Here is a 26,180-nt window from a genome sequence, read left to right on the forward strand (position 1 = left end):
AGACTCGTTCCAGCTGAACTTGGGAATGATTTGCCCTAGGAGCTCTAAGTGCTGTTTGTACTCTTCTGTCTCCCACAGAGAAATCCACTTGGAGGCTTCTGGCTTATAGTGACAAGAAGCCACATTCACTATAGAACGCATACAAATCCATCAATAAGAGACACCTCATAAATCCTACTTGATTATCTTTTTACATGGAACACTTGCATCTTCTTGATAAATCCTTCTGAAGAAAATATAAAGCATATCACACTGTTTTAGCAATCCTTTATTGAAGATAACAAGTTGGTTATGTTCACTGTATTGTATGAAACATCACAATATCATACTGGGAAGGTACTATCAGTACAGGGTTGGACCAGAGCGGACAGTCTGAACAATAAACCATTTTGCATTCTTCATTCCCTATCTTTTAACAACCCCAAAAAAACCAGTAAAGGGACAAATACCTGTTAACATCATCATTTAGAACACTTTAACTTACAAGGCTAAAATCTAATGAATAAATAAAATATACTGTGGCAATAATCCTCTCTAGACCAAAAAAAAAAAAAAAAAAAAATCAGATACACAGTGAATCAAAATGATTGGGAAAGCTGGCCTTCAGCACCAGTATGAAAGAGCATGTGGTTTTTACAGACTCACCATGGGAATAAAGTTACAGAAAAATACCATGAATTCCATTTCACACAAAACCAGTTGATGACTGTCATTAGCTTAAAACTACACACAAGGGCAATTACATCCTCGCTGAAACACAGTTTAAACAAATAGGAAAATGTTTACAAGGCATCCACAGCATGTAAATCATGTACAGATGGATACATTCATTGTTTCCCCTCCCCAATAGCTTTTATTTTAGATAAATACTTTACTCTTCCCCATTTTCAGCATTTACCGGACTCATTACATGCACAACTCAAAGAAGTCAGAAAAAAAGTCAAGGTTATTGCAAAAATAGAATTAAACTAAGAATCTTCAAGTACCTTACATGACAGCCACTCTGTACCATGCCCATTGCTTATAAAATGAAAGGTCATTGAACCCATGAAAATATCTCTAATATTTTCTTAATTTAAAATAGATAATTTTAAGTGTATTTATAGTAATCTCAAAGTGATAATTTGAACTTTGAAAATAATGCAAACAATTAAAATTATACCCATATTACACAAGACTTCTGTCTGTATTTTAAGCTGAAAAAAATAAATCAAAAAAACTATAGAAAACCACATATAGAACAAAAAAATAATCACAATTTACATTATAATAAAGGCAAATTTTCAGCATTTTTTAAAAAACCTGCAGCTGTGAGAGATGTCAAAGCAAGTCACTACTAACTATAAATTCATCAGTTTGGTTTTAAAAGATTTTCTCTAGCAAGAGTTTAAGGGTGTGTTGTACACATGCGTAAAATTCTTACTGTTTTTAGATGCCTAGAATCTTCATATATTATTGCCAAATACATTTATCTTCAAGCAAGCAGTAGGCAACATATCACAATTTGGACACCGCAGGGAAACCTAACTGGTCTGGTAATACAGGTAAAACTGGAAAATTTTTAAAAAAAAACCAACCAAAAACCCAACACATCTGAGAGCGTATTGCCCAATTGAAATTACTTTCAAGCCACAGAGCTGCAAAGCCTTCCAACTCGGTAAAGTGAAATAAGTAACGTCTCAAATGATTACTTGTACTCTCTCATGCTTGTGTGTTGCACGTTTCATTTAGCCATAGTGTATCTTCAGAGTACACCTACAATCCCATGCACCTCAGGTACATACACCGATCTGCTGAGAGAATCACTCCTTCCTTCCTTTTTAGGGCCAAAAGTTCATTACAGATGTAATCAGTATGCCTGAGGCCGGTAAAAATACTGTAGTACAGGCAATGCTAAGAGTGGCAATATCAGAAAACACAAAAATGAACAATGATGGAAAATTCTAATATCTTTCTGCCCATTTCACAAAATGTTGGAAATCCACCAGAATTTTTCCCTTGTATTGAAGAAAACAGATTTAAAAGTTTTTTTTTTTTTCCCCCTTTCAGAATCAAAAGCATTTTAGTAGATTTGTAAGGCTACCACGGATCTTCTAGATCTCCAGCACCCTACAGGAAAAGAAGAGGAGAAATATTACTACTCACCAATACAAATGAAAACATTTTGTTGCACTTTGGATTTAAGTGGCAAAACTGAACAGAACGCTAGCGTAAGACAGACAACATTTTCCTTTTTTTCCATACCTGCCCGGTTCCACACACAAACATTCTCTGTTCCTCTACTTCACGAGGGAATTTACTTTTATGAAACATGAACCCAGTGAAGCTATTATAGCAAAAGACTTTAAAACAAGCGTTATCTAAAATTGCACTAAATCATAGCTATCAATAGATACTACATCTATGGACTACCAAAAAAAAAAAAAAAATCTATAAAATACTAAAGAACTCAGCTCTTCAGGTATTCTTGGTCCACAAGAAATTCCCGCAGGTTCTTTTTCATTAAGGCAGTGAAATTTGTACCTATTTTGAACAGTGATATTTTTGTGCAAGTGTTATATTGTGAACTGACAACCAACACAAGAATTTCAGATTTAACTTATTAGCAGATTAGTTACTACCACTGTAAATTCCCAGTATTATCACTGATCTACCCACATGCACGTTCACGTGTCATACACCAAAAGCCACAGAAAAGATCTGGTAGAAGGTAACTTTGGTAGAGTAGCCAGTTTATTCATTTATAAGGCTGATGTTTAACTTGAACCTGAGAAATATTGCCCAAATAGAGGATTATGATGAAGGTGCCAAACCCATATTTACTCAAATATCTGTAGAAACTAATGAACATCATGAGTTAATAGCAGAAGCTATGAAAAGCTGCAAGTCATGTCAGAATGATAGCATTTCAAAGGAAGTTTATTACTTGCTTAAAGAAGTCAATATGCATACAGATATTATTCCACAGCACATTCTTTATTTTCATTTAAACACAAATTCTTAGGAGTTGACACTAGGTACTAAGTCTAAGTACATTTTCATTTCTGGATATATGTAATGCTACAACCTGGGAAGCAATAATACAGTCATCTAGAAAATAGATATTTATGATGAACAGTGGATACAATCTAAATCAGAAAAAAATCAAACACATTTCATGAGAATAAGTGACAACCTAAACCGTAGTAGCTTTTGAAATTTAGTTGTAATATAAACTATACACAGTTGAAATACAAACACGCAGTATAGGATACTGGGGAAGAAAAGAGACTGATGAATTTGTATAATTCAATTAATTTGCGCAAAAAATACGATTAAGATGTGAATTACTTTACAATTAGCAAACACATACCATCAAAATTATTATTTAAGAATGTATTTAAAAGGAAAAAATTAAAAATTTATTTTTGCATTAGCATGTTAGATTCCTATTGTTGGTGTCACATGATTTAAAAAAAAAAAATCAAAATTTCAAATAGGAAGTTAACTGCTTGCTACACAACATAAGATGCAATTACTATAATATACCATAGTAGTTGAACTTCTAAGGAAAAAAAGAGCTTTGTATAAACAATCTGTACAAATAACTAAAGCAAAAACAAACAGACTTCTAGGATAGATGTGACAAATGTTGAGATATAAACAAAGGAAATTACGCCAAGTGAAGCGAAGCATTAAATCCGCTACGGAAAACATTATGTCTGTTTATCGCTCATCTCATTCATCCCTGATTCTTCGTTTGAGCTCTGTATTTCAGCAAGGTGATTCCCAGATTCTGTGTGGGTGTCTGGTACAGGCTCACTGGGTCCAGCATGAGTATCTGAAGTAGATGCTGCAGCTGATTCAGCAGTGCACTCTTCTCCCTGCATCTTAGCTAGCCTGTAACTAGTCAGCATCTCTTCCAGAAGGTGGCGGTAGTTCCCCCTATGATTAATTCTCATTTGCCTGAGCGCTTCCACCAATTTTCCCTGTGTTCCACTTTCCTCGGCTTCGCCAGGGTCCTTTTTTTAAGATTTAAGACCCCAAAAGAATCAGTCGTTAAACTAGGATATTTTCTAACAACACTTAAAAAAAACCAAAAAACAAAAACAAAACACACACACCACAATTTTTCTGACTGAGGAAACATCAGCTTTGCTCTATTTTTATCTAACACATCTTATTAGCAACATACATCTTAGAACAATGTAATCTATGTTTGTCTATTTTTACAACATAATAATTTAAGAATTTTATACCTATTACAACAGCATTTTTAGTCATTTCAATTTATTTTGAGCTAGACAATGTCAACACTACCTCAACTCCCTCTTGGTTCAAATTGTTTTTCAATGAATACAGCTGGTACTCCCCAAAACTGTGGTCATCTGACAAATTAGAAAATTTAAGCTTCTTTAGCCATCAGGTCAACATTTTTAATTGTGAATTTCTGCACACCCAATAGCAACACAGTCCTGTGAAAAACTTACTAAAGAGAACAGATAACTCTACTGCTAGCAGTTTAGTTAAGCATCACATCAAAGTAAGCACTCGAAGTGTTTTAGAAAATAATCCCTCTACATTGAGGACTGATTTTTGCATGCATGATGCTGCCACAAAGGCAACACGCAGCTACCTATCAGCACCAGGAGGGGTGGTGTTTGAACAACGTAAGGCACTATTTTTGACAGGTGTGTGCATTGGCGAGAAAAATTACCGGGTAGAACAGCTACTCAAAGTAAAATCTAGCACCTACAGCACAAAACCTGAGTAATAAGCAGTGAATAAGGAATGGAGGTCTTCAGTTGAAAAAAAAATTGGGTGGTTTTTTGTTTGTTTTTTTTTTTTTGCAATAGACTTGTGCATCTCTTACAGTGCTGAGACTGATACTAGGTATTTAAACTTCCGAGTGCTAAAGCAGCACTGCTGCTCTAAGGGAATAGAATATTTTAAATTATTAATATCTAGCAAGTTATCAAGCTAGACAAATGGAACTGTATCTCTGGAAGCTGGCAGATTTTGCAATACATCAGAGGCAAAAATCCAGACTGCCTTTCTCTCATGCTGACCTCATTTTATTGTCATCTAGTCCAAAAGCTTCATAAACTACAAGTATTGCAGTCACTCATTTGCAAGCTTAATAGCAGCATTATGACAATATCTTGGGTTCAGTAGGATTTTGGATGCTGTAATGTTCCTGGAATATAAGTCCCAAGACTGATAAACAGTCTAAGTTAAAAAGAGGACAATTTTACCACAAAAATGAATGTTACTGCATATTATGCCATCTCTCTATGCTTAGTTCATTGCATAAATAGACATACTTCCACTGTGGTTTGCTGGTATTAGCTTGAGATGTTTTGACTCCCATGTACTAGCATTTTCATATTCAGATAGCTCTTCAAGAGCCCAGTGAGAAGAAACAAGTTAAAGGAGGTAGTTTTAATGCCTCATGAACACAAAGTCAGTGAAAACTCAGGGCATCAGAGTGAGGCTACAGATATATCCTATTTCTTAGGTTTTGACAAAAAAGAAATCCAATTATTTTGTGTTTAATTAATATTAAACAAGGCAGCATAACTGTAGAATTTGAATTTTTTTTCAAGTTCAGAGAACATCTAAATTCCACAGTTCCTCCAGCCCATCAGTTTTGCTCTGAGGTGAGGCTGACATTAGCAAATATATACCCTGAATCTCCACATTTCACAATATTCAGATCTTTAAAAACTCTTTTGGCAGATAGAAGTGAATACTTTTGCTCCCATGCAAGACTGAAGAGTAGAAGCTATAGCAGCTGAGTCTCCTAAAGAATTCAAAGGCTAGTAGGAGTTAAAGTAACAGCGCTGTTAGTGTTTGATATTCAAACTCGCATCCTGCTTTGCATTGCACCCTGTTTGATGGCAGGCTATTTTGTGCTTCCCTCGTCTCCTTCAGTGCTAGCAGACAAGAAAACCTCAAATCAGCAGGCTAGAAACTGCCTCTTCTACATACTCTACACTATATATACACTATAACACAGATTGCTCTCTTACTGATGTGTGGGTAAAACAGGTCCCTGAAAACTATGATTACTGTGCAAGTTGGCATTTGTCTTCCTCCATGTTCTAATTCAATTTAGTGCTAGTGACCATAAAAACAAGAATAAATTTTTGCTAGCTATATTTAACATGAGCATTCACAATTTTTACACAAGTTCCGCTCTGTTAAACTATGTATATAAAAAGGGCTACTAACAAAGGACAGGATTTATAATGTTTAAGATTTAAGAATTTTGTCCCTTTCCATTTTTAAAATTACCTGTAGCTGCCCTTAATGACATATGATTTGATTCAGCAAAGTGCCAGAGTACAGCGTTAGCAAAAGTAAGAGAGGAACGTGACTGGTTTCAAACAAGATACTCAAACAAGGTTTTAAACAAATACCACTGACACTATTTACACATGCACTGCAGTTTTAATATTGTTCCTTGTGTTTAAGGATACATATATACTGAAGTAGCCTAATTAGATACTAGCCTCCTGGTCTTAGGAACACATTAGAAAAATAAAATATGGTCGAAGTAGTAAAGCCATTAGAAAAAAAGAGTAATACTTTAACATGTTAACTAGAACACTGACTCGGTGGTATTGTAACATTACAGTGGTAACAATTATTTAGCTATGAAGAAGTTCTTTTAAATTCCCTTTAAAGATCTGAAAGTATCAAGTCCCAATACATAACAGATTTTTGTGATTTTACTCGCACGTGTAAAGGCACAAGTCACCACATTTATATTTCAAGTCCCTCTGCTGGAACACTGGCAAAGCTGCTCTTTTTAGCTCAACGCAGGGCTCTCTCCAGCCCTGGATTTACAAAATACTTGTACTCTGCTGAGACGCCTAAAGGAAAAAGAACTTATGACTGCTGTACCCTGAAGCCACACTAGTGATCTCTGAATACTGCTGTAGAAAGGATTCTTTCACCCCTCAGTCTCTCACTCTACGTATCTCCTTATTTAGGAGATGTTAAAGGTTCTCAGAAAACATGTATGAAGAATTGGAAGAAGTTACTCTACAATCAGTAGCTTGGGTAACAAAAAAATTCTAGAGCACAGCACTAAAGGAAATCTTTACAATGCTGAGTAAAAGCAAAGCTAATGTAGAAAAAAAATACCACCGTGGTTTTTGACTTCTATAAAATTTGCAAAGCTATTATGATGCAGTTCAGAGTGATTCAGGGTAACTAGTTTATATTGTTCAACGCTAAAAAGTATAGTCTTTAGAAAGAAGTCATTCTCAATTGCAAAAGTTAATCTGGTTGGTTTGGATTGATTTTGTGCAGTTGGTTTTGTGATTTTTGGCATTTTAAAAAATTTTCACTCATGCACATTAATATTTTAGTAATTAGTTATGTTATTATTTTGTCAAGGTAAATAAACGATTCTAGCCTTACATAAAATCAGATGAAGATGACTGCGACAGGCAGACTTTGCAGTTAGTAACCGCAGTATTCTGCACTACACCCACGCTCTCACAGACGCGTGTACACTGTTAACTACACACGAGGAAAGAGTCTCAAGTGTAAGTCAGTGCACCTTCGTGCTCTGCAGACTCAGCATCTGTGTATGCAGCTCATAATTTTTAGTATAAAGATCTGCTCTTGCTTCATACTATTTAGAAAAGGGGCATTAGATTTCTGTCTCACTTGGAAATGTCATCATTGGGATGTACTCTATGTTTCCTTCCTACCTTTGCTTCCTGTTTAAATGTGAGATGTGTAGCAACTTTATCACAGTGTGCAGACATTGTGGAGAGTCTGACGTTGAGTAACTGAACAGCTTCCTTCCCTTATACCCACCCCATGCACCAGAGTATTCAGTTCCGAAGACCAAGAGATCACCACATATATACCTGGAACTGAGTAAAACTAGCAAGGAAGTCACGTTTTCGTCACCCCAGAGATGAGGCCCACTAAATTCATCCACTTCAAGGACAGTATGGGCATGTTTAGTTTGGAGAAGAGGAGGCTGAGGGGGGACCTCATTGCCCTCTACAACTACCTGAAAGGAGGTTGTAGAGAGGTGGGTGTTGGCCTCTTCTCCCAAGTGAATAATGACAGGACCAGAGGGAATGGTCTAAAGTTGCTGCAGGGGAGGATTAGATTAGATATTAGGAAGAATTACTTTACTGAGAGAGCGGTCAGGCATTGGAACAACCTCCAGGGATGGCAAGTCCACCACCTCCCTGGGCAGGCATTTAAGAAACGTGTAGACATGGGGCTTCAGGGCATGCTCTAGTGGCCGAGATTGTTGGTTTATGTCTGTTTGTGGGTGAGTGTGGTGTTTTATAGGTTTTTGTAGGGGTTTTTTTTGGGGGGGTAGGGGGTGGTTTGTTTTTTTTTTGTGGTTGGACTTGATGATCTGAAAGGTCCCTTCCAACCATGAAGATTCTGTGATTCTGTAAGATAATAATTCCTACTTTCCGGGAAAGAGCATACAGGAATTGCATCCTTCACCCAGTGGTGCATCATCCTCTCAAACCACTCTGGGTCAGAATCACTTAGGATGGAAAGAAGGAAAGGTACCAACTGGCAAATGGCATCTTACCACAAGATCAAACTAAAATTTAATCCAGTGTATTTAAAACACATCACCCAAATCATTGAGATTTACACTAAATACCAACAGAAGGCAAAGTCGACTGGAGTGTACTGCTTACGTTTCATATTAAAGCCGCCAAATTAAAAGGATTCAAAACAACTATCCAGGGATTCTAATAAAAATTTCCTGGAACTAGCCAAAGGATGCTGTACTGCATGGTAGGACTTTCATCAAGCTTGCACGGCTATTGAAAAGTAAATTTGAACTTAGAAGAGATGCATCATAAATGCAACTATGGCATATCATATTTCTAGAAAGTTACCGTTAGATGAACTTTTTTCTTAAATAAACAATCAACTCAAAGCCTATGCCACAATCTTCAAATAAACCACTTTCACCAATAACTTTAACCCAAAAGCAGGAACAAGATTATGGCAAAATATGAGAAGTAGTAGCAGGCTGAGAGAGGTGCAGAGTTTCCTGAAGGACTAAAGAAGCTGAAAAGAGGAAAATTTTGCCTAGCTTGTTTGGGGCACTGTTGCACAATTTGTTGAAAATTAAATGAAAAATGTGTACTCTACCACTTTCAAACTAAAAAGCAAAAAAAAAAGGAACAAATCTTAAAAAATAAAAAAGTTAGAATACAAAAGCTCTAACAGAATAGTGGTCCCTTCCACCTACACAAGCTTTCCAAATTAAGAGAATACACCAAATACAGGTAGCCAAGAGAAGATGACAGGGGGAAAAACACCTGTGGTGAGACTGCATATTCACAATCTCAAGGCACACAATTGATCGTTTCAAAGTATTTAAAATAAAAGTTGACATCTCCCCAACACCATTCATTATAATGACTACCTAATTGAGGACCTTGTACCCATCTCATGGGAGAAAAAATATGACGAAGGATTTACTAAAGGATGAATGGTACCTTCACAGATTAGTTAACATAAACTGTACAGGAAACAACAACATGTATACAAGCAGTAATGGGGTTTTTTATCAGTTCTTCAGTTTTTCAAAGATTTTTTTTTTAAACAAATTTAACTGCAACTGATACGAATACCAGTTATTACTCTTTATACCGATATTAAGAGCCACCTAATAATCAGGTTCAAAGTTACAGTAAACCGTATTTCAACATACTGTTTAAAATTCAACTTATTTGGAACTGGGCAGAAGAATGTAAGACATTTTAGAAATTGAAACTGAAGTAAACTAAAATCACTTTACACTTTTAGATCACTGCATTTGGGATACTTAAAGAGAGTGTAAACTCTAAAAAGGTAGTCAATAAGTCTTGTTATCTACTATAATCAGTGTACCAAGGTCTTCCACACTTACAGAAGACAATAGGAAGTGTGTTTGTCCCCTATTCTGGACAGCAGACATGACAGCTAGCTAAGTAATGAATATGCTGGCAATAATTTTTGACGATAGTAAACTGTAATTTATAAAAACCCTGCATTGTTGCCTCACAGGTTTGACTGAAAAAGCAGTTGTCAATTAAATGTTTTAAAAGTCTTTCAGAATTAGGTGTCAGTTTGCTGTCCTTTTGAGGATGAAGTTCTATATCAGAACCATCTAAAACAAGGTCAAAATGAACTGTATGCTACAATACATATTTTGTGTTTATAATACTTTATTGGCAGTGATGTACACTTGTGCTTAATGTATGACACTACTTTGACATTCTCATTAGCAAAGAGGTGTAGCAATAAAAATGGGAACTTACCCCCTCATTCTCTCTGTGTGGATTCAGCCTGCTATACACAGCTTCAATAATATTACGCCTAAAAAGAGAAGTTTTAAAAAAATTAAGCACAACAAAGGATTTTAAAACATTGAGAACTTAAATTTGAGCACAGTAATAATTTCAAGGTGTTTGAGATGTTTTGCCTTTAACTAGCCTCTTAAAAAGATGAAGCCCACTCTCAGTGTGTTTACTCACTTTCAATACGATGTTTGGGAATTTAGCAGCAAGTCAGGCATTGTAAAGACTAAACAAGGCAAAACATTTTCTTACCTTACCTTCCCCATGGTCTACCCCTTTACAAGTTCCAGCTGCAGAGTCGGATTTTGCCAAAAGTAACATTTAAATTTATATTTTGCTTGTAACAACTAAATTCTTAAAGTTTGCTGGTTTTCTGGCCTTATTTCTGGATGTGAAACTTGAAGACAGTTGGGGTTTTCCCTATTTTTATTACATATACACAGGTTACTACTTGCCTACAAACTTTTGAAGTGTGGTGCCCAGAGTATACAACCTCTGAGGTATGTTTTCTAGTGTCTATTCACACTGTAGAAATTAAAACCCAAATGGTACTGCCAGAAAAAGTCTAGCTAGTGGCATGTAAGGCCACACCTTCACAGGCAGGGAAAATAAGCACAAAAAGCTTATCAAGAAATAAACCCCAGAGCTTAAACAGACTTCTAAGAGGGAAAAAGGTTATGCCCCTACATCTTCAAATCATAGTGAGAACTGGGAAAGATTCAGAAAAGTATAATAAACATGATAAAAGTTATTGACAGCTTCAACAAAAAGAATTGCTACATTAAATAATACTCTCAAGTCTGTAAGCAGCCAAGATATACAAAAATTATGTCTTACAGATTGCAGATAAGCACTGACTGTTGGCTCTTCCAAACAAAGAGCCCAAGCACAACACATGAACACAGTAGGAAATGTCTCAAAAATACTTAGTGATGGCTCTTGATGCAAGAAAACTTCCTGCCCCGGAATACTGAGGATGCTAAAAGTTTGATGAGGCTTCTTCTGAACATATTTAACTTCACGGAAGAGAAATTTTAAGTCATTAAGTACTTCCTGATCTTGAAGTAGTTTATGTATCTCAGCTGTAAAAAGCTGAAAAATGAAGTAATAATGATAGGGGAAATATTTTACATATTTTCCTACTTTTATATTCTTCCATAAGCATCTACTTTCAGATATCCTGTGGACAAGACCCAGAGCTAGGATGATCCTTGGTCTGGTATAATGAGGTTCTTATATTCACACCACAGAAGCAAAAGCACATTCAGAACAGAAGAGTTTGTTTTTTGAATGGAATGTTGTAAGCCTGTCGACTTCTGAGACAAAGCAATAAATCAGGTAATCTCAGTATCTAGTGTCCAGCATCAGAATATATTTTTCCAGTCATGATCCAGCGTTGAAAACAGTACTTTATTTACTAAAATACTCAGAACTCTGGAAGATGTTTTGCAGACCAATGAATACAAGGGACAGTGCATTAAATCTCAGGATGACCATTAACCTACAGCACAATGTGTCTTTCAGTGTTATCATGTGTTCAGAGGCTGTATATGTCAATGATGAAATCAGCATTTATCTAGAAATACCACACAAGCAGAAGGCAGGCACAACAGATACACCTGACAACTCAAAAGCTTCAAGATAGTGGTGTATATGCAATTCATGCTTGTTCACACACAAAGGTTTTGGGCTGTGCGTCAATGTGCTCCAGGAAAGAAGTCCAGAATTGAATTTCTAGTGGCACCTTCAAAAAATTATGTCCGATATGAAAAGTCCACCAAAGAACACAACTTCTCCAAGGGCACATTAGTTAAAGTCAATGCTTTAAGAATTCCAGAAGGGTTGCACGACTGAGTTAGAATGGGATCCATCAGCACTAACAGAAGATATTCCTAGAGAAAAGAAACTGAATCTTTATGCAGATGACATAGCAAAGGGTTCTCTCCATTTAGTTCCACATTTAGTGATGGTGGAATGGCACAATTCTGACCAAATGTCTGTACTACAGAGAGCAATGGTACCTCACACCAATGTAACAAAACACCTGGAGAGTCCAAGCAAGACTGCCAGAGAAGCAGCAGATAGCCATTGCAGAGGGTTTAAATCAGACTTAAAACTCAAGCCTTTGGGAAATTCCCTATCTTTGCAATTCACTTTTCTTTCTTTGAACAGCATATTCCTTTGTACTTTCCTTTGAAGGGAAAATTGAGGAGCAAGATATTGAATGGAAGTACTAATGCCCGAGTGACAGGATGGCTCAGAACTTTTGCTTTCTTCAGCAACAAGTGACCATTCTTTTGGAAGCATTTGAAGTTACAGAGGGATTCGAGTCAGCCAGAAGCCAGTCTTTAAAGAGTAAGATTTTAAAAGCTAAAACAAGTGACTACAGCAGAGTTGACACCTTTAGATCTCATGTTTTGAAGAATGAGCCAGTTTGGGCTTCTACACAGGTGAGATGCTTGAGGGAAGTATACAAAATGCTAGCAAAAGTGGAACTACTTCAGAGGTTCCTAAGGTTTGCAAACATGGTCTAGTCAAGGTAACATTACATTTCTCCAGCTCAGACATGCTAAAATCCAGGAGCAACTGTAACTGGTGCTAAAAGCAAGGATGTCAGCCACAGACAAGCTTTTTGCAACCTGTTTAAGTCAGGCCTTAGAGTTCAAACAGAAGAACAAACTGTGAATTCTTCATGTCCAGTTCCTGGTAACATCACAGGATAAGGATCCCAGGGACAAAGAATATTCTCTTTAGGGCAAAAGTTTTAAGTTACGCAGTGTGTGGGTTTGGGTTGTGTAGTCATACTTTTTCAAAACTTCCATTCAGGAGCTCAGTCCTGGAAGTAAAGTCAACTAAATACATCACTGCCTGTCTTTGTCTTAAGTTTGAAGACCAAGAAAAAAGTTACTCAATATGTATGATATTCTCTTAAAAGAAGCTGCAGGTACACCTCCTGAAGTCTGCAACGCAGGACTTCAAAAGTCAGAATGGAGAGAAAAGCATCAAAAAGCAAATTCTGAACCTAAGCCCATCAAAAATATAACTTGGGTCACAACAAGTTTAAAAAGAATTTATATGCAAAGGTTCCAGAATAACAAAGCAGTACGTGATGCAGTTATTAATGAGCAAAACAGAACACACCAACTCATTGAGCAGTTGGAAGAACAAGCACACCACAACTTCTCTGAATGCCTGGAATGCACACAAATAGAGAAAAAGGCCCAGAACTTTCAACATTAGAAAAAAAAAAATCATGGCAAACAGTGCTCATTAGTAAGTACACGCAATGGAAATAGATGTATACATAAATGCTGAGAGCACAGGACTTCATATTGTGAAAAATACAAAGATTCCAGAAGCCACATAACCTACGTCCAGGAGCAATAATGGGTCCCACTGTCTGGGGAATTCTAGTTTAACAACTGTTTATGCAATCCTAAATTCTGTTCATTAAAATGCTTAAATTATAGGTTGCTAGAACATCACCGCAAGACTTCCAGAAAACCAATGTAATTTCTGAATGTTTATTCCAATTAAGTTTTAAAAAGCATATCCTAGCTCAATATTCTTGCCTATCTAACATTCAATTTAAGACTAAACAAAGAAAAACAGTTTTCTTTTAAGAGTGTTTGCTAAGCAAACAAGCATTGACCCAAACTTTTAATTGACACTAGGTGGTGTAGGGAACGTGACACTAGGAAAATTGAGCTGGTATCTTGATATTCCAGTTACATTATGGATAGTTCTTCACAATGTAAAGCAGTAAAAAGCTAAGAATATTTTCTATTTTTTAAAATGGCCATATGGAAATAGTAAACTAGTATGTCATGTACGAGAACACTATCAATCTGTTTCCTCTTACCTTCTGGAATGGCAACAGTGACACAAATGTTTATATAGTACAAAAGGTAAACTAGCTTAAAATACAAAAATCAACTTTTTTCTCTAATTTGAGTATAGCTATTACAATAAGAAAACTTTAAAACATTTAAATAAACTTATTTGTTTCAGTGAACCAAACAGTTCAAGAAATTTCAGTACTGTACTCACTTGCCAGCTAAACCACCTCCTGGTGGTAAATTAGGGATATTCTCCGCAGTTAAAATACGAATAACATGAGCAAGATCAGGCATTCCTTCTTCACCCGATTTTTCCATAATTTCTAATTTAAAAACAGAAGAAGTCCTTAGATTACTGAATTAATACCACTCATTCCTCAAGACACTAAAATACAAGATACGATCACTTTTTAACACAGACATTATGAAAAAGTTACATGTAACCAGGGAAACATTCTTTACATTTTAGGTAAAGGGTCTTTGCATGATGGAGCAGAGCAATTCAGATCCATAGCCTGCCTTTCCAGTACACTTCTAGCCATTCTTTCTCACAGAAACTCAGCAGCAGACTGTGAACTGGATGGAATATCCTGGAGACAGCAGCCTGTTCTCTTTCAAAAAGAGGACGGCTGGGAGTCACTGTTTCAGTTACCTTCCCATTGCACTGCAACACACACTCAGAGGTTACATGACGTAAAGGCAATGCTTGCCAGGAATCCAGTCATACTTCATTGTGAGTAACACCTTCAGTTCTCAAAGGCCTGAATGTCCTGTGCATAAACACTAAGACCATCATGCAATAAAGAGGCATATGTAATGGCCCATTATCACTCAAGTGGCCAAAATAGAATATAGACCTGACAATGAGTAATTAATAATATGGTATTCCATTTTCAAAGCAGAAGTATCACACAAGTCCAGTGCTGGTAAGTTCTTCTGCCTTGGAAAAGAATTGCCTAAACTGAAGTAAATCTTAACATGCTCTTATTCATCAAAGACTCTGTAAGGCAAATGCTCAATAGCTGCATATACATACATATAGGCATAATACTACTTGCTTCCAGCCACCAGCCTCTAGTTATTCAACTAGTACCACAGCAGGAAAAGGTTCACTAGCTTATCTACAAACTGTAGTTGTATGCATGTGTCACATATTTAAGACAGATTTTTTTTTTTCTGAAAATTAACTAAATTAAGGAATGGAGTGCCATTTCCTGTAGACATTGTTGTAGATAAAGATTCTTTGTTTGAGCCACAAAAAAAAAATTAAGAAGAATGAATCTTCTCAAATATCATCCTGTAACACTTCAGTCAGTCCGCTTCTTGGCTACTAACCAAAAATAAACAAAGCGCTTCAATATCTTACAATCAATTATATTCTCAACGCCTAATCTGGAGCCTGCAACTAAAGGCAGAAGCAGCTACGACTTGAGTTTCTGAAGTTAGTAGAGAAGCACATCACTTACCTAATTTAAACACTACATCTCAACTTTCCTGGTACTTAAACACCTCTTGATGTCTATCACATATCTAGAAAGCAAGTGATAGGTAGGCTTCTTCCAGGACTATTTAAATCAACAAAGCGCTTGCAAGGTACTTGCTTACTCTGTATTGGGAAGTTTGTAGGAAAGCCCCCCAAAAGCAGTTCTACTATTAGAATAGTTTTACTACCCTGTGACAAATAAGGAGCTAGGCTTCTAAGCCTCAATTTTAAGTCAGCACCTTACAATCTCTGCAATGAATAAGCAAGGCATACTACTACTAGAAATGATGAAACATTCTTCCATGAAACTGTATGTATACTGTCATATATCCATGCATTAAGAATGAATCACAGCTAGCAAAGGAAATGACAGATGAATAAGTACGCTTGAATCTTAGGATTTTGATCACTTCTTACATACATATTCACACAAATTGGCCACAAGTTCTCATATACATCACGTCCTTTTGTGCAGTTCCACCAAGTTAGAAGTAGATTGTACGACTATAATATAATTTTGCTGAGTCACATCTGATAGAAAGCATATCTTAAGTACCTACTGCTTCTATACCAAGAGCACATCTGGTTCTGTACATACTAAAAGCAGACAAATAGCAAGAATTAATAAGAAGAAAGGCTACAGAAGTAAGCAATTACTAAAGATTAATGCTAATGTAAGATCTTAATATCTTCTTAGAAGGGAATTTAAGCAACCACAACTAAGGATTGCTGTATATTTCTTGCTACTGGAAACTTTTATTTATACTGTATAACCTCTTCTCAGGGAGTGCTGAAGTGAGCTACAAGCATCTTCTCTCCATTTCTAGAGGGTGCCAAATCAGGAGTTCTGGTGGATCTGACCATCTCCTTTTTCTTTTCCTGATATTAGGGTGACTAATTTCATCCAGAGCATGTCCCCTCTCTTAAAAAAAAAGCTTCCTAACAGAAAATCTGAGAATAAAGCAAATAACCAAGCATGACCTTTTTTTATTACATATCTGTTAGCAGATACACACTGTGGACTTGTTTGACGAAGGCCACTAGAGAAAGAAACGAAACATTTTCAGAAACAGATTTATAGGCATTTACAAGGTCTTTGCCTTCATCTCTACGATGTTAAGAGTAACCCTGCAATTAAACTTTTTTCCACGAATGTGCAAAACATGATTGCAGAAACTTTTATATCTGTGTTGCTAATATAATTCAGACACTTAAAGAATCATTTTCTGACATTATCATACACACAAATGCATGAGTCCTCTACAAACACTACTACTTTATTCCTAAAATACTTTTCACCAAAAGCCGAACACTTAACTCAGAGATAAGCATTTTGAAAAAAATTATTTCAATTTTATATAATGTAAGCCCCCAACCAGTGTTACAAGTTTTCTATGTTCCAGTACCTCCGTTGATTTCCAGCTGTAAGATTATGACAAAACAGTTTTATATACAGGATATATTCCACATAAGTAAAATACACCATCCAACTCACTGTATCAACTCAGTATTCATCTACTATTAAGACTATTTAAACCTACATAGAACACATGCCCCTGTTTATGATTTGGGGGGTTAGCGTGATTTGGTTCTTTTTCTTTTTTTTTTTTTTTAACTGCATGTCTAATACACCCTTTCAAATCAAATGAAACACATCAGAGAATTGAATTGACTTCCGTGCTTAGTTTTCTCTTCCTGTGACCAAACTTTGGATCTCTAAAAAGCGGAGAAGAACAGAGAACAAAAAGAAGCATTTTGAAGTGGCAGTGAGAAAAGACTGACCTAGCATCACTTAACTACTGTTCACCACCTGCACCTTGGAAATTAATCAAGTGACTCAAAACAGAAGCATGGCTGTGCTCACCATCATAAATGACTCAATCACAAGCTACTCACTACAGTCTGGTAAGTATGTCAGAATTCTCTTGAATGGGCAGCTTTGGAATGCAGTCATACACACTCTGTCAATCTCAAGACCCAGACCAGCAAAAGAGCATTGGTGTACAGTTCTTTCACTAGAAATCTCTAAACTATCACTTGCTGAGTTCGGATTTTTTTTTTAAATAACTGTTAAAACAAAAAACTCTGTTTTGTTATTTAAACAATAATTCTATTTAGTTTTAATAACTCTGGAAAGATCCTACAGAACTACTAACCCAACTCATCATACAAATGCATAGGATCTCAGCATTCTGAGCATTCTCTTCATTCTACTTAGGAATGAATATACAAAGACAGACTACAAATGTTACATGTGTAAGTATTAAACTGCTTTTGTACACAGATTTTTTTTTTTTTTAAAACAAACAAAAGCATGCCTCTAACAATGCCCTTCTCTCCAAGCCAGAGCTTAAAATGCTCAAGCGTAGCAGTGAAAAAACTTGTTATCTAAAAGGTTTGATGGGTTAGTCCAGTCAGCTTGAAAGTTAAGGTCCACAAGAGAACAGAAAAATATTCCATACTGAACAGTGGGCATTCATTAAGAACAAATACCACTGATCAAACTAAAATTCCTTCAGGACTTCCTGAAGGATTTTATACTAAGTGCCAGTGTTGCCCCGATTTAAATTAATTACTTACTGAAACACAAGGTTATCTAAGAACTCATAGTCTGTACTTTTCCCAAATCTCCATCTTTGCACCTTAGTAGTTCTAAACAAGCTGATATTTTTTTTTTCAGAATGTTTTTACTAGAGGTATAAATAAAATTGTTATTGGCTATCAACCACGTCTCATGACTTGTGAGCTGTTAATTCTTTAACCGATAAAGAAACATTGTTGCACACAATAATTTAACAGGAACTAAGTCCATTATTTGCCTTTTGAAAAAAAACCCTTATCAACTAGTCTGGTATTTTATACATTAGTAAATCTATTGCAGATTTTCACTATATACAATCATTTGCTGTAAACATACATAGATTCTCAGACTTAGCTGCTTAGCTTACCACATTCAGGGCCTCATAACGCATCAGAACTACAAATAAATTGTAAATAATATACTTCCCTGAAGAAGACCATCCTAAGGTGTAAACTCTATTTAGAATATAACTGAAGAAATGCAACTTCTGTCTTTTGAAGAGAAACTAGAAGACATGATCAAATCCATATTATCAACATCACAACTTTTCTACCAGGCTTCACGTTTTTAGAATTAAAGGCAGTTTAAACCTTTCAGACACAGCTCTTTCAAGCGCTGTTTTCCAGACTGCACTGAGTCTAACGATGAATGCAAAACTGATTATGGCAGTTGTTCTTTCCTAAACCAAAGGATTTCCCACCTTCCAAAACTTTTCCTTGCTACTCCAACACTTGAGATCATATACTTTCCACCCCATCACTTTTTTTTTTAAATTAAAAGTATTTCTGCTTGCTACTTAAACCTTTAAATCGGACTACTTTTTTAAAAAGAATCCAACGTCTTCCCAAACAATTCTCCCCTTGTTGTTTAGTGGTTTGAAACATTTTGTTAAAGCTTCTTTGTATCATTTCTGAACTAGCAATACTCAAGGCACAAATATAAAGTAAAAATTGCAGTCCAACAATTTTTTAAAATTACTGACTGTCAGAATGACAACTGCATAGAATTTACTATGAATGCAGGAATTTTTTAGAAAAGAGGTGAATGTTTCAAGTTCTTCTCAAGTCTGTTTCCTTTATTTTCTCCACCTCTTGGCAGAATTTCCTCAAATATGCTAACTCTCATTCCTCGCTAAATACTTGACATTTAAAGGCCTTGCACTCTGTCCAATTAGCAGAGCACAGAATGACACAGAGAACTCATGCAGGAAAAAAAAAAAAAACACAGCAAAAAAAATTAAGAAGAGCTGAAACAACACAAGTCCAAGCTTTGAATCAGCTCATTTCTCTGGAGCACTTAAGCTTAACAATCGAGTTACGTTCAGAATGGTTCTGCATCAGTGCAGACTACAAACTCTCTGCTTGTTTTTGGTGTGAGTAGTATTTGTTAAATATGACAATATAGCTAAAATACATTTCTGCTACGAAGTTATTTTGGTACATTCAAGCAGTAACTCAATTACACTACAACACTGCATTGTTACTAGCAAATAGTGCTTCCTACATCATTCTCAGTTAATCCAGTCACTTTCATCAGAAGTTATTTGACAACTTTTCTATTAATCTTCTTAACATTCACTTATGAAAGCAGTAAAATACACTGCAGTTCCACACCTTTTTCACCGATTAGCTAATTGAGAGAGGAGCCACCAAGACACCAGGAATACTAACTGGTAACCACTGTGCACACACCTGACTGTTGTCAGCGAAGGTAACTGCTTCTGGCTCTCTCCCAGAGCCCATTGACAGCTCATGTGCTCTACTCACACATAGGAAGATAATAGGTATTTATCTTAACTAGTGTCATCTAGGAAGCCTGGGATGTCAGCCAAGTTCTGAGAAACATGCCTAGAGTTAGCATTTGAAGTGACCATTAGCTCTCTCTATTCTCAACAGAAACTACAAATATGCAAACCATTTCAATTTAGATCCCACTTAAACAACAGGGAAAGACACTGCACAACACCAGTGCATTCAGAGCTGACTTGTATTGTGGCCTGAAGGACTACTTATATATATTTAAAAATTAAGGTTTGTTATGTCAGCTGTCTAGATTATTGGGATGCTGATGCGAACACAAATTTCTAAATTTATCCTATTAGCTTAAGTAAGAGTGCAATAAAAGAAAATATCTAGACAAGAACAAGTGATTTTCATAGTTGTTCCACACAAATGAAAAATTAAACTATAAAAGATCTACACTAAGTGTCATTTATAGCATTAAAGTAAGTTTGAGAATTTTTGATACTAAAGTGGCTAAACTAACAGTTGTCCCCAGCAAACAGGTTACAGCAGCACCAGGTACATTTCCATGTCACTGTTGTGTTGTACACTGAATTGGTGTTAAGAAAAGTTATTAGCTGTGGAATTCTTGATGTTGTACACTCTCAGAGGATTCCTGATCTCCCCAAACCTACAGATTACTTCTCATTTATACGTGATGATACTTATTTGGATATGAACAACTTTCTAATAAAAGCACATCCAATCTGTCCTTTCAGCATGTGAAAAAGCCAATGGGTGTCTCAGATATTCAAATAAACCAAAATCAACAAGAAAAACAGAAGTGGCATCTATCTCATATGTGACAGTGCTGGAGTCCTGCATTAGTAATTCTCATCAAATAGTTATGAGAAAGGAGATTTCTCTCTACAGATTATACACACCATACTTGGGTGCCTGGAAAGTTTCTGGTTCCATCTTGAGAAAATTTGGTCAGTCACACCTCCTTTCTTAAATAACACTCAAGCTCAGGCAGCCAGTGGCCAGAGCTGTGGTTTGTGTCATTGAGATGTTGTTACAGTCTCAAGACGGCTTCATGTTTGTTCTGACCTGCAAAGTCCCAAATATCTTAGCATCCAAATTTAAAATTACTTTCACAGAACTCGGCTGAACAGTCATGTAGACTGCCAATATCACATTTTTCAATATGAACACAGAAAAGTACCATCAGAACAGCAATACCATAAAGCTAACCATTGGTCTTCAGCACCTGGAAGAAATACATCCAAGACAGCTACACAACTCATTATGCATCTACAAAAGGACCACCTTTTCATGAGGCACAGTTAAACTTGGATCCAGCAATGAGAATATTCTGGTCCAGGCCTGAAATAAGTTAAGTCAGCCAGCTTTCTCTTCAGTAAACTCTTTTCTTTCTTGAATACCGTTGCTGTAACTGATAGCTCCAACAAATCAATTAATAAGCTGCATCACCATAAGTGGGTGACAGTGCTTCAGTACTCTTCTGATGAGATTACAGAAGTTTAAAGAATCGTAACAACAAGGTTTTCAAAACCTCTGATGACTGCTTCTCTCCAGCAATGCTACTTCACAGTATTATCCTAGCAACATTCGTAACAGCAAGACAAACTATCCTAAAAACTCGGTTACTTTTCATGCCTGGGTTGCTTCTACAAAAACCTGTGCCAACATAAGCACAATATTTTAAAGAGGCAAACTTTCAATATCAGCCCTGAACTTCAATCAATTCTACCAGAACTGAGCTATACCTGGATCACCAGAATAACTGAGAAGACTGAAGACCGGGAGGCCGCTACACATGGCTGCTGTTAGACCTTAGAACAGCCTTAACCAGTGATAACACATTTTGAATTAGAAGCAATAGTTTGAAAGCCAGCTTCAAACATCAGTTTTTCTGACATTAAGAATGCTGCTGAGAAGCAATAAATATATACAAGGGCAAGTCTTTTCACTCTTGGTGAAGGTAACTTCTCTTTCACTGTTTCTGCTTAAGGGAAGAAGTTGCATTCAACCTTTTGGATAAATAGAGTTGTAGAATCAGTGACTAAATGAAACTGGTTATGAATTCAGTTTAGTCCTCCATGAAAGTTCTACATGATTATATGTTTTTTTATTCACACATACAAAGATGCTTGGTAAGCATTCAGAATCCAAAGGGATGATTTAAGGCTCTTGTATCCATCGGTATTTTGATCATTTATACTCTGTTAAGTTTTCACAAAAGTGCATTTTAAAAAGTTTGTGTGAAAAATAACACAGCTGTGTTAAATAGAAGCAGTTAAAGTTTGGATGATTAGACAAATAAACTGTCCTTGATGAAAACCTAATATAGCTTTTTCTTTTTGTCAAAAACTTTCGCAAAAAAAGGGAGCAAGTACCACAAGTATCCCTTTTAACGACACTTTATAAGCAAGACATTAACAATATCACAGTTTACTTCGATGATGTAGCACTTTGCAAGGCCAGGGGTAGCATTTTGACCTGTAAAGATAGAAATAAAAACCTAAAGCTCATATTAAGAAAATGCTTGTGGAATACCAGGATAAACTAAGCACATGGCTTAAAACATTTTTCCTGACACAAAAACTCAGAGTTGTAACCTGGCTTGAGTTTTACCCAACCTATAGTGGCACCATGCCTTTCAGAGTTTTTGTTTTCAAGCTCAAGAAGAAGGTTATGATAGCATTTCTAATGAACAAAACAGATTTCCTACCTTCAACCCGTGATTCCAAGTACTTATCCAACTCGGCATCTTTTTTCACTGCTGCATCTGAGACCTTAGGAGCATTTGAAAAACAAACTAGTACAATACTCATGTTATCACGACTCCCCTATATGATAAAGAAAAAAAGAATAGTTAGGATCTTTAGTCTTATTTTTCATTTTTCTATTCTAGTCACATTATTACTTGTTCCAAATACAGTACTAAAATAAACTGCGATAAAACTGTATTTTGATTAGTAAGAACCTCTAAGTTTCCCCTACTAAACTACTCACTAGAAGTAATTTTACTGATTTTTGTTGTTCATTCTTAGTCTTTAAACTATTTAATGATACTTATTTACATGTCAAATGTTTTAAAATAGTATCAAGAAAACAGGTCAGAAATTAGACAGTCATTTAATGCTTCCTTAAGCCAAGTTAAAAAACAACTCATGCTGCAAAATGAAATGCAGAATACTTATTTTAGACTACTAGAATAGCTAGCTCCAGCTATTAATTTATTCCAGTTTGAGAACATTCACGTAAGACATTACATTCATTACAAATCTATTTATCAGAATGCACCTGTGTCACACATTGCAACTTGAAGAAAATAAGTACAAAATATGAATGTGTTTAGTGTGGCCAAGCTGACCTTACAGACTATCCTGTGCTCAGCACCATCAGCAACAGCTTTTTAAGATACTAACTTTAATCCAGCTCTTCACTAGTAAACTCCGATACCACTCTCCTGCTCGTATCTAATTTTCAAAATTATAATCCACAGCCAAATTAAAAAACATAGCGTCTAGGTCGCTTACAAGGATATCCAGTAGAGCCATAATTTAAACTCCTGGTTTGAAATCAAGACCTTAAGTATTTATTTTTTTGGGTAGAAATTTAGGTGCCATTAGTCACCGCATATGGTTTCTGTGTAAACCCAACCTACCAGATAGTTCCTATCGTCTATCACAACAACTCCTTTTCCTGAAGAAATGAAGTAGGAATCTGACATTAGAATAAACTCCTTCAGAATTACTCAGGAGTTACTCTACATTCCCTTTCGTACCAAGCATAAGGGGATGCCTATCTTTTACAGCAGTTAATATGACGTGATACAATTCACGTCCTGAGGACAGAGGACAAAATTCTAGTATCGTTACAAACTGCAGAGAACCACAACCTGACTCCATAAAATAAACATAATGTCAGGGCTCAGTTTTACCAAAAGTATACTAGAATGACCATCCTTTAACAAGGCCGGTCAAGTGCTTGGTCAGAAAAGCCCCAGCATTTAAACCAATCATACAATGTACGGTATATGCTGGAATGCAACCCTATTTCTGAAAAAAATTACTTACCCTTTAGCATTAGAATTCTGAATTTCAATATTTTCCTCAAAACTGCATGTTTGGTCTGTGGCCTAATGAAGGAACTCTATTTGCACTAGTAGGAGTTGGACTTTTCAGGGAATGCTGGAAATGGTACACCTATGAAACATCTGTAGACCGACCTGTAGTTGCTCCAAACAAACTCTAAATTTGAGTAGTACAAGCAAGCTCAGATACAAAAGTAGTGCTTCTTCATCTAAGCTACAACAAACAGCTGAGGATACCCCTTCAGATGACAAAGCATACCTTGAAGAGGAAATGGTGCAAATACTGGTTTTATGCAAAGGATATGAACACTGCCCAACTTAAAAGAACAAAAAAAACCCAACCCCAAACAAAATACCTCATACAGTATTCATCCATTTTAAAAATTTTGTATTTGGAAACAAAGTTTAGAGCTAGAACTATATGCAATCATTATTTGAGAAAATAAACCTTTATTTTCACAATTGCTATCACCTCTCCAGGCAAAGATAAGGCTGTATATTCTTCTGCAAGGATATGTAGTCAAATGGGTACAGAACTTTGAGGGAAGGAAGAGGGAGAAGGGGAAGAGCAGGCCAGGAACTGCTGTTAACACAGTACCCATCTAAACAGAAGATAATTTTGAAACAGCTGCTTGGAGAAAACAGTTACGTACCTTATGTAAACAAGTGTCCACTACCCAATTGCACACTTTTTCCAGGTCATCTGATACTTCAAGTCTAGACTTAACAAATTCACAGAGCTCTTCATTGCTCATTACATCCCAGATTCCATCACAAGCCAAGATGATAAACTCATCTTCTTCTGCCCTTAAAATTTCACAAACCTCAGGCTCTGGAGAAACAAGTTGTTCTGTAGGGCCTTTACCGTCAACACATTTATAGTCATAGTCCCCCAGAGCTCGAGAAACTGCCAATGAACCATTAACACGCTGAATCATTACACTGCCTCCTGCATTCTGGATTCGCTCTTTCTCCCTTGGGTTGCAAGGTTTGTGATCCTGTGTTGAAAAACAGACTTGTCCATTCCTATAGAGAACAGCACGTGAATCACCACAATTGATAAAGTATACATGCTCAGGTGAAATCATAACTCCCACTGCTGTTGAGCCACTTCTGTCCATCCCGTTTCTGAGGTCTGAGAAATTGCGCATACACTCATCAATTTTCAAAAAGCCAGTTCTGATTCCACTCTTGACATTTTCCACTGAAGGTTCAAGAGCAGATCCAGGTTTTTCTGTCGCCCTAAAGTCTTCATTGTTAGTGATGTGTTCTAGTAAGTGCGTGGAGCAATAATTTGCAACACGAGATCCTGCGTGACCATCATAGACAGCAAAAAAGGACCAGTCCTCTAAGCCATGGGGAATACCTACAACAGCTGTGTGAGCATCTTCCATTTCCACTCTCCATCCCTGCATACTGCTGAGGCCATAACGCAAGCCATTCCCTGCACCGTGAGCATTGTGTTTTTCAGTTTTTGGTTTATCCAAAAATGCACCCATGTTTATGCAATATTGAATCTGGAAAACAGAAGAAAAGTCTTATTTATAAAACCATCACTCCATTCAAGTTTTGTTCTTCCTTTCCTGTGTTTCTTCTTTATAAAACAAGTGATAAAGCATGCACGTGTGCTGAGGTCAACAACTATAAGGGGAGGGGGAATAATTAATAGGTGACATGAACTAAGTGACAGACTCCTGTTTGCATTTTTGGTGGGGTGTCGAGTCTTAAAGGCTACTTCATCAAAATTAAAGGCTCTGCATATGAAGGCAGAGTAGTTCACATACCTTTGCAGCCCTGCCAATTCTGTCATTCACTGCAGAAACTAATTCATGCTGGAAAAATAACAACCATATGACTCCTATTCTCTTTCCAGTTTTATTGTGGCATGAAGAAAAAGCTAATACTTCATGAATAAGAACTGACTGGTCTCACTAGATTTGCGTGTACTGTGCTACTTCTGTATTCTTGTAAAGCATGGCAAAAGTGACAATAGGGGAATGTAGACCATCTGCCAAAGGAAACAACAGGCAAATCCCACTTGAATACAAGAAAACTTCTCATAATATTCTCTTAACATATTATACTTAGTCCTTCGTAAAACA

General features: G+C 36.4%; 1 protein-coding gene across 23 annotated transcripts in view; it reads right to left on the reverse strand.

Moving 5' to 3' along the window:
- Positions 1 to 250: 250 nt before the first annotated feature.
- Positions 251 to 26,180, reverse strand: part of PPM1B (protein phosphatase, Mg2+/Mn2+ dependent 1B) — a 62,867-nt gene continuing 36,937 nt past the window's right edge. For 14 of the 23 annotated variants that reach the window (XM_074144335.1, XM_074144337.1, XM_074144340.1 and 11 more), the window contains 5 exons: positions 24,732 to 25,595; positions 22,711 to 22,828; positions 14,382 to 14,493; positions 10,293 to 10,350; positions 251 to 2,109 (listed from right to left, as the gene is read on the reverse strand). In XM_074144335.1, coding sequence (XP_074000436.1) covers positions 2,080 to 2,109; positions 10,293 to 10,350; positions 14,382 to 14,493; positions 22,711 to 22,828; positions 24,732 to 25,577 — 1,164 coding nt within the window. In that variant the 5' untranslated portion in view covers positions 25,578 to 25,595 and the 3' untranslated portion in view covers positions 251 to 2,079. Of the gene's footprint in view, positions 4,002 to 10,292; positions 10,351 to 14,381; positions 14,494 to 22,710; positions 22,829 to 24,731; positions 25,596 to 26,180 lie in introns of all 23 variants that reach the window. The other 9 variants (XM_074144324.1, XM_074144328.1, XM_074144327.1 and 6 more) reach the window with 2 other exon arrangements.

Source organism: Numenius arquata, chromosome 2, assembly GCF_964106895.1.
Source record: "Numenius arquata chromosome 2, bNumArq3.hap1.1, whole genome shotgun sequence".
In the NCBI taxonomy this organism is placed as follows: Eukaryota; Metazoa; Chordata; class Aves; order Charadriiformes; family Scolopacidae; genus Numenius; species Numenius arquata.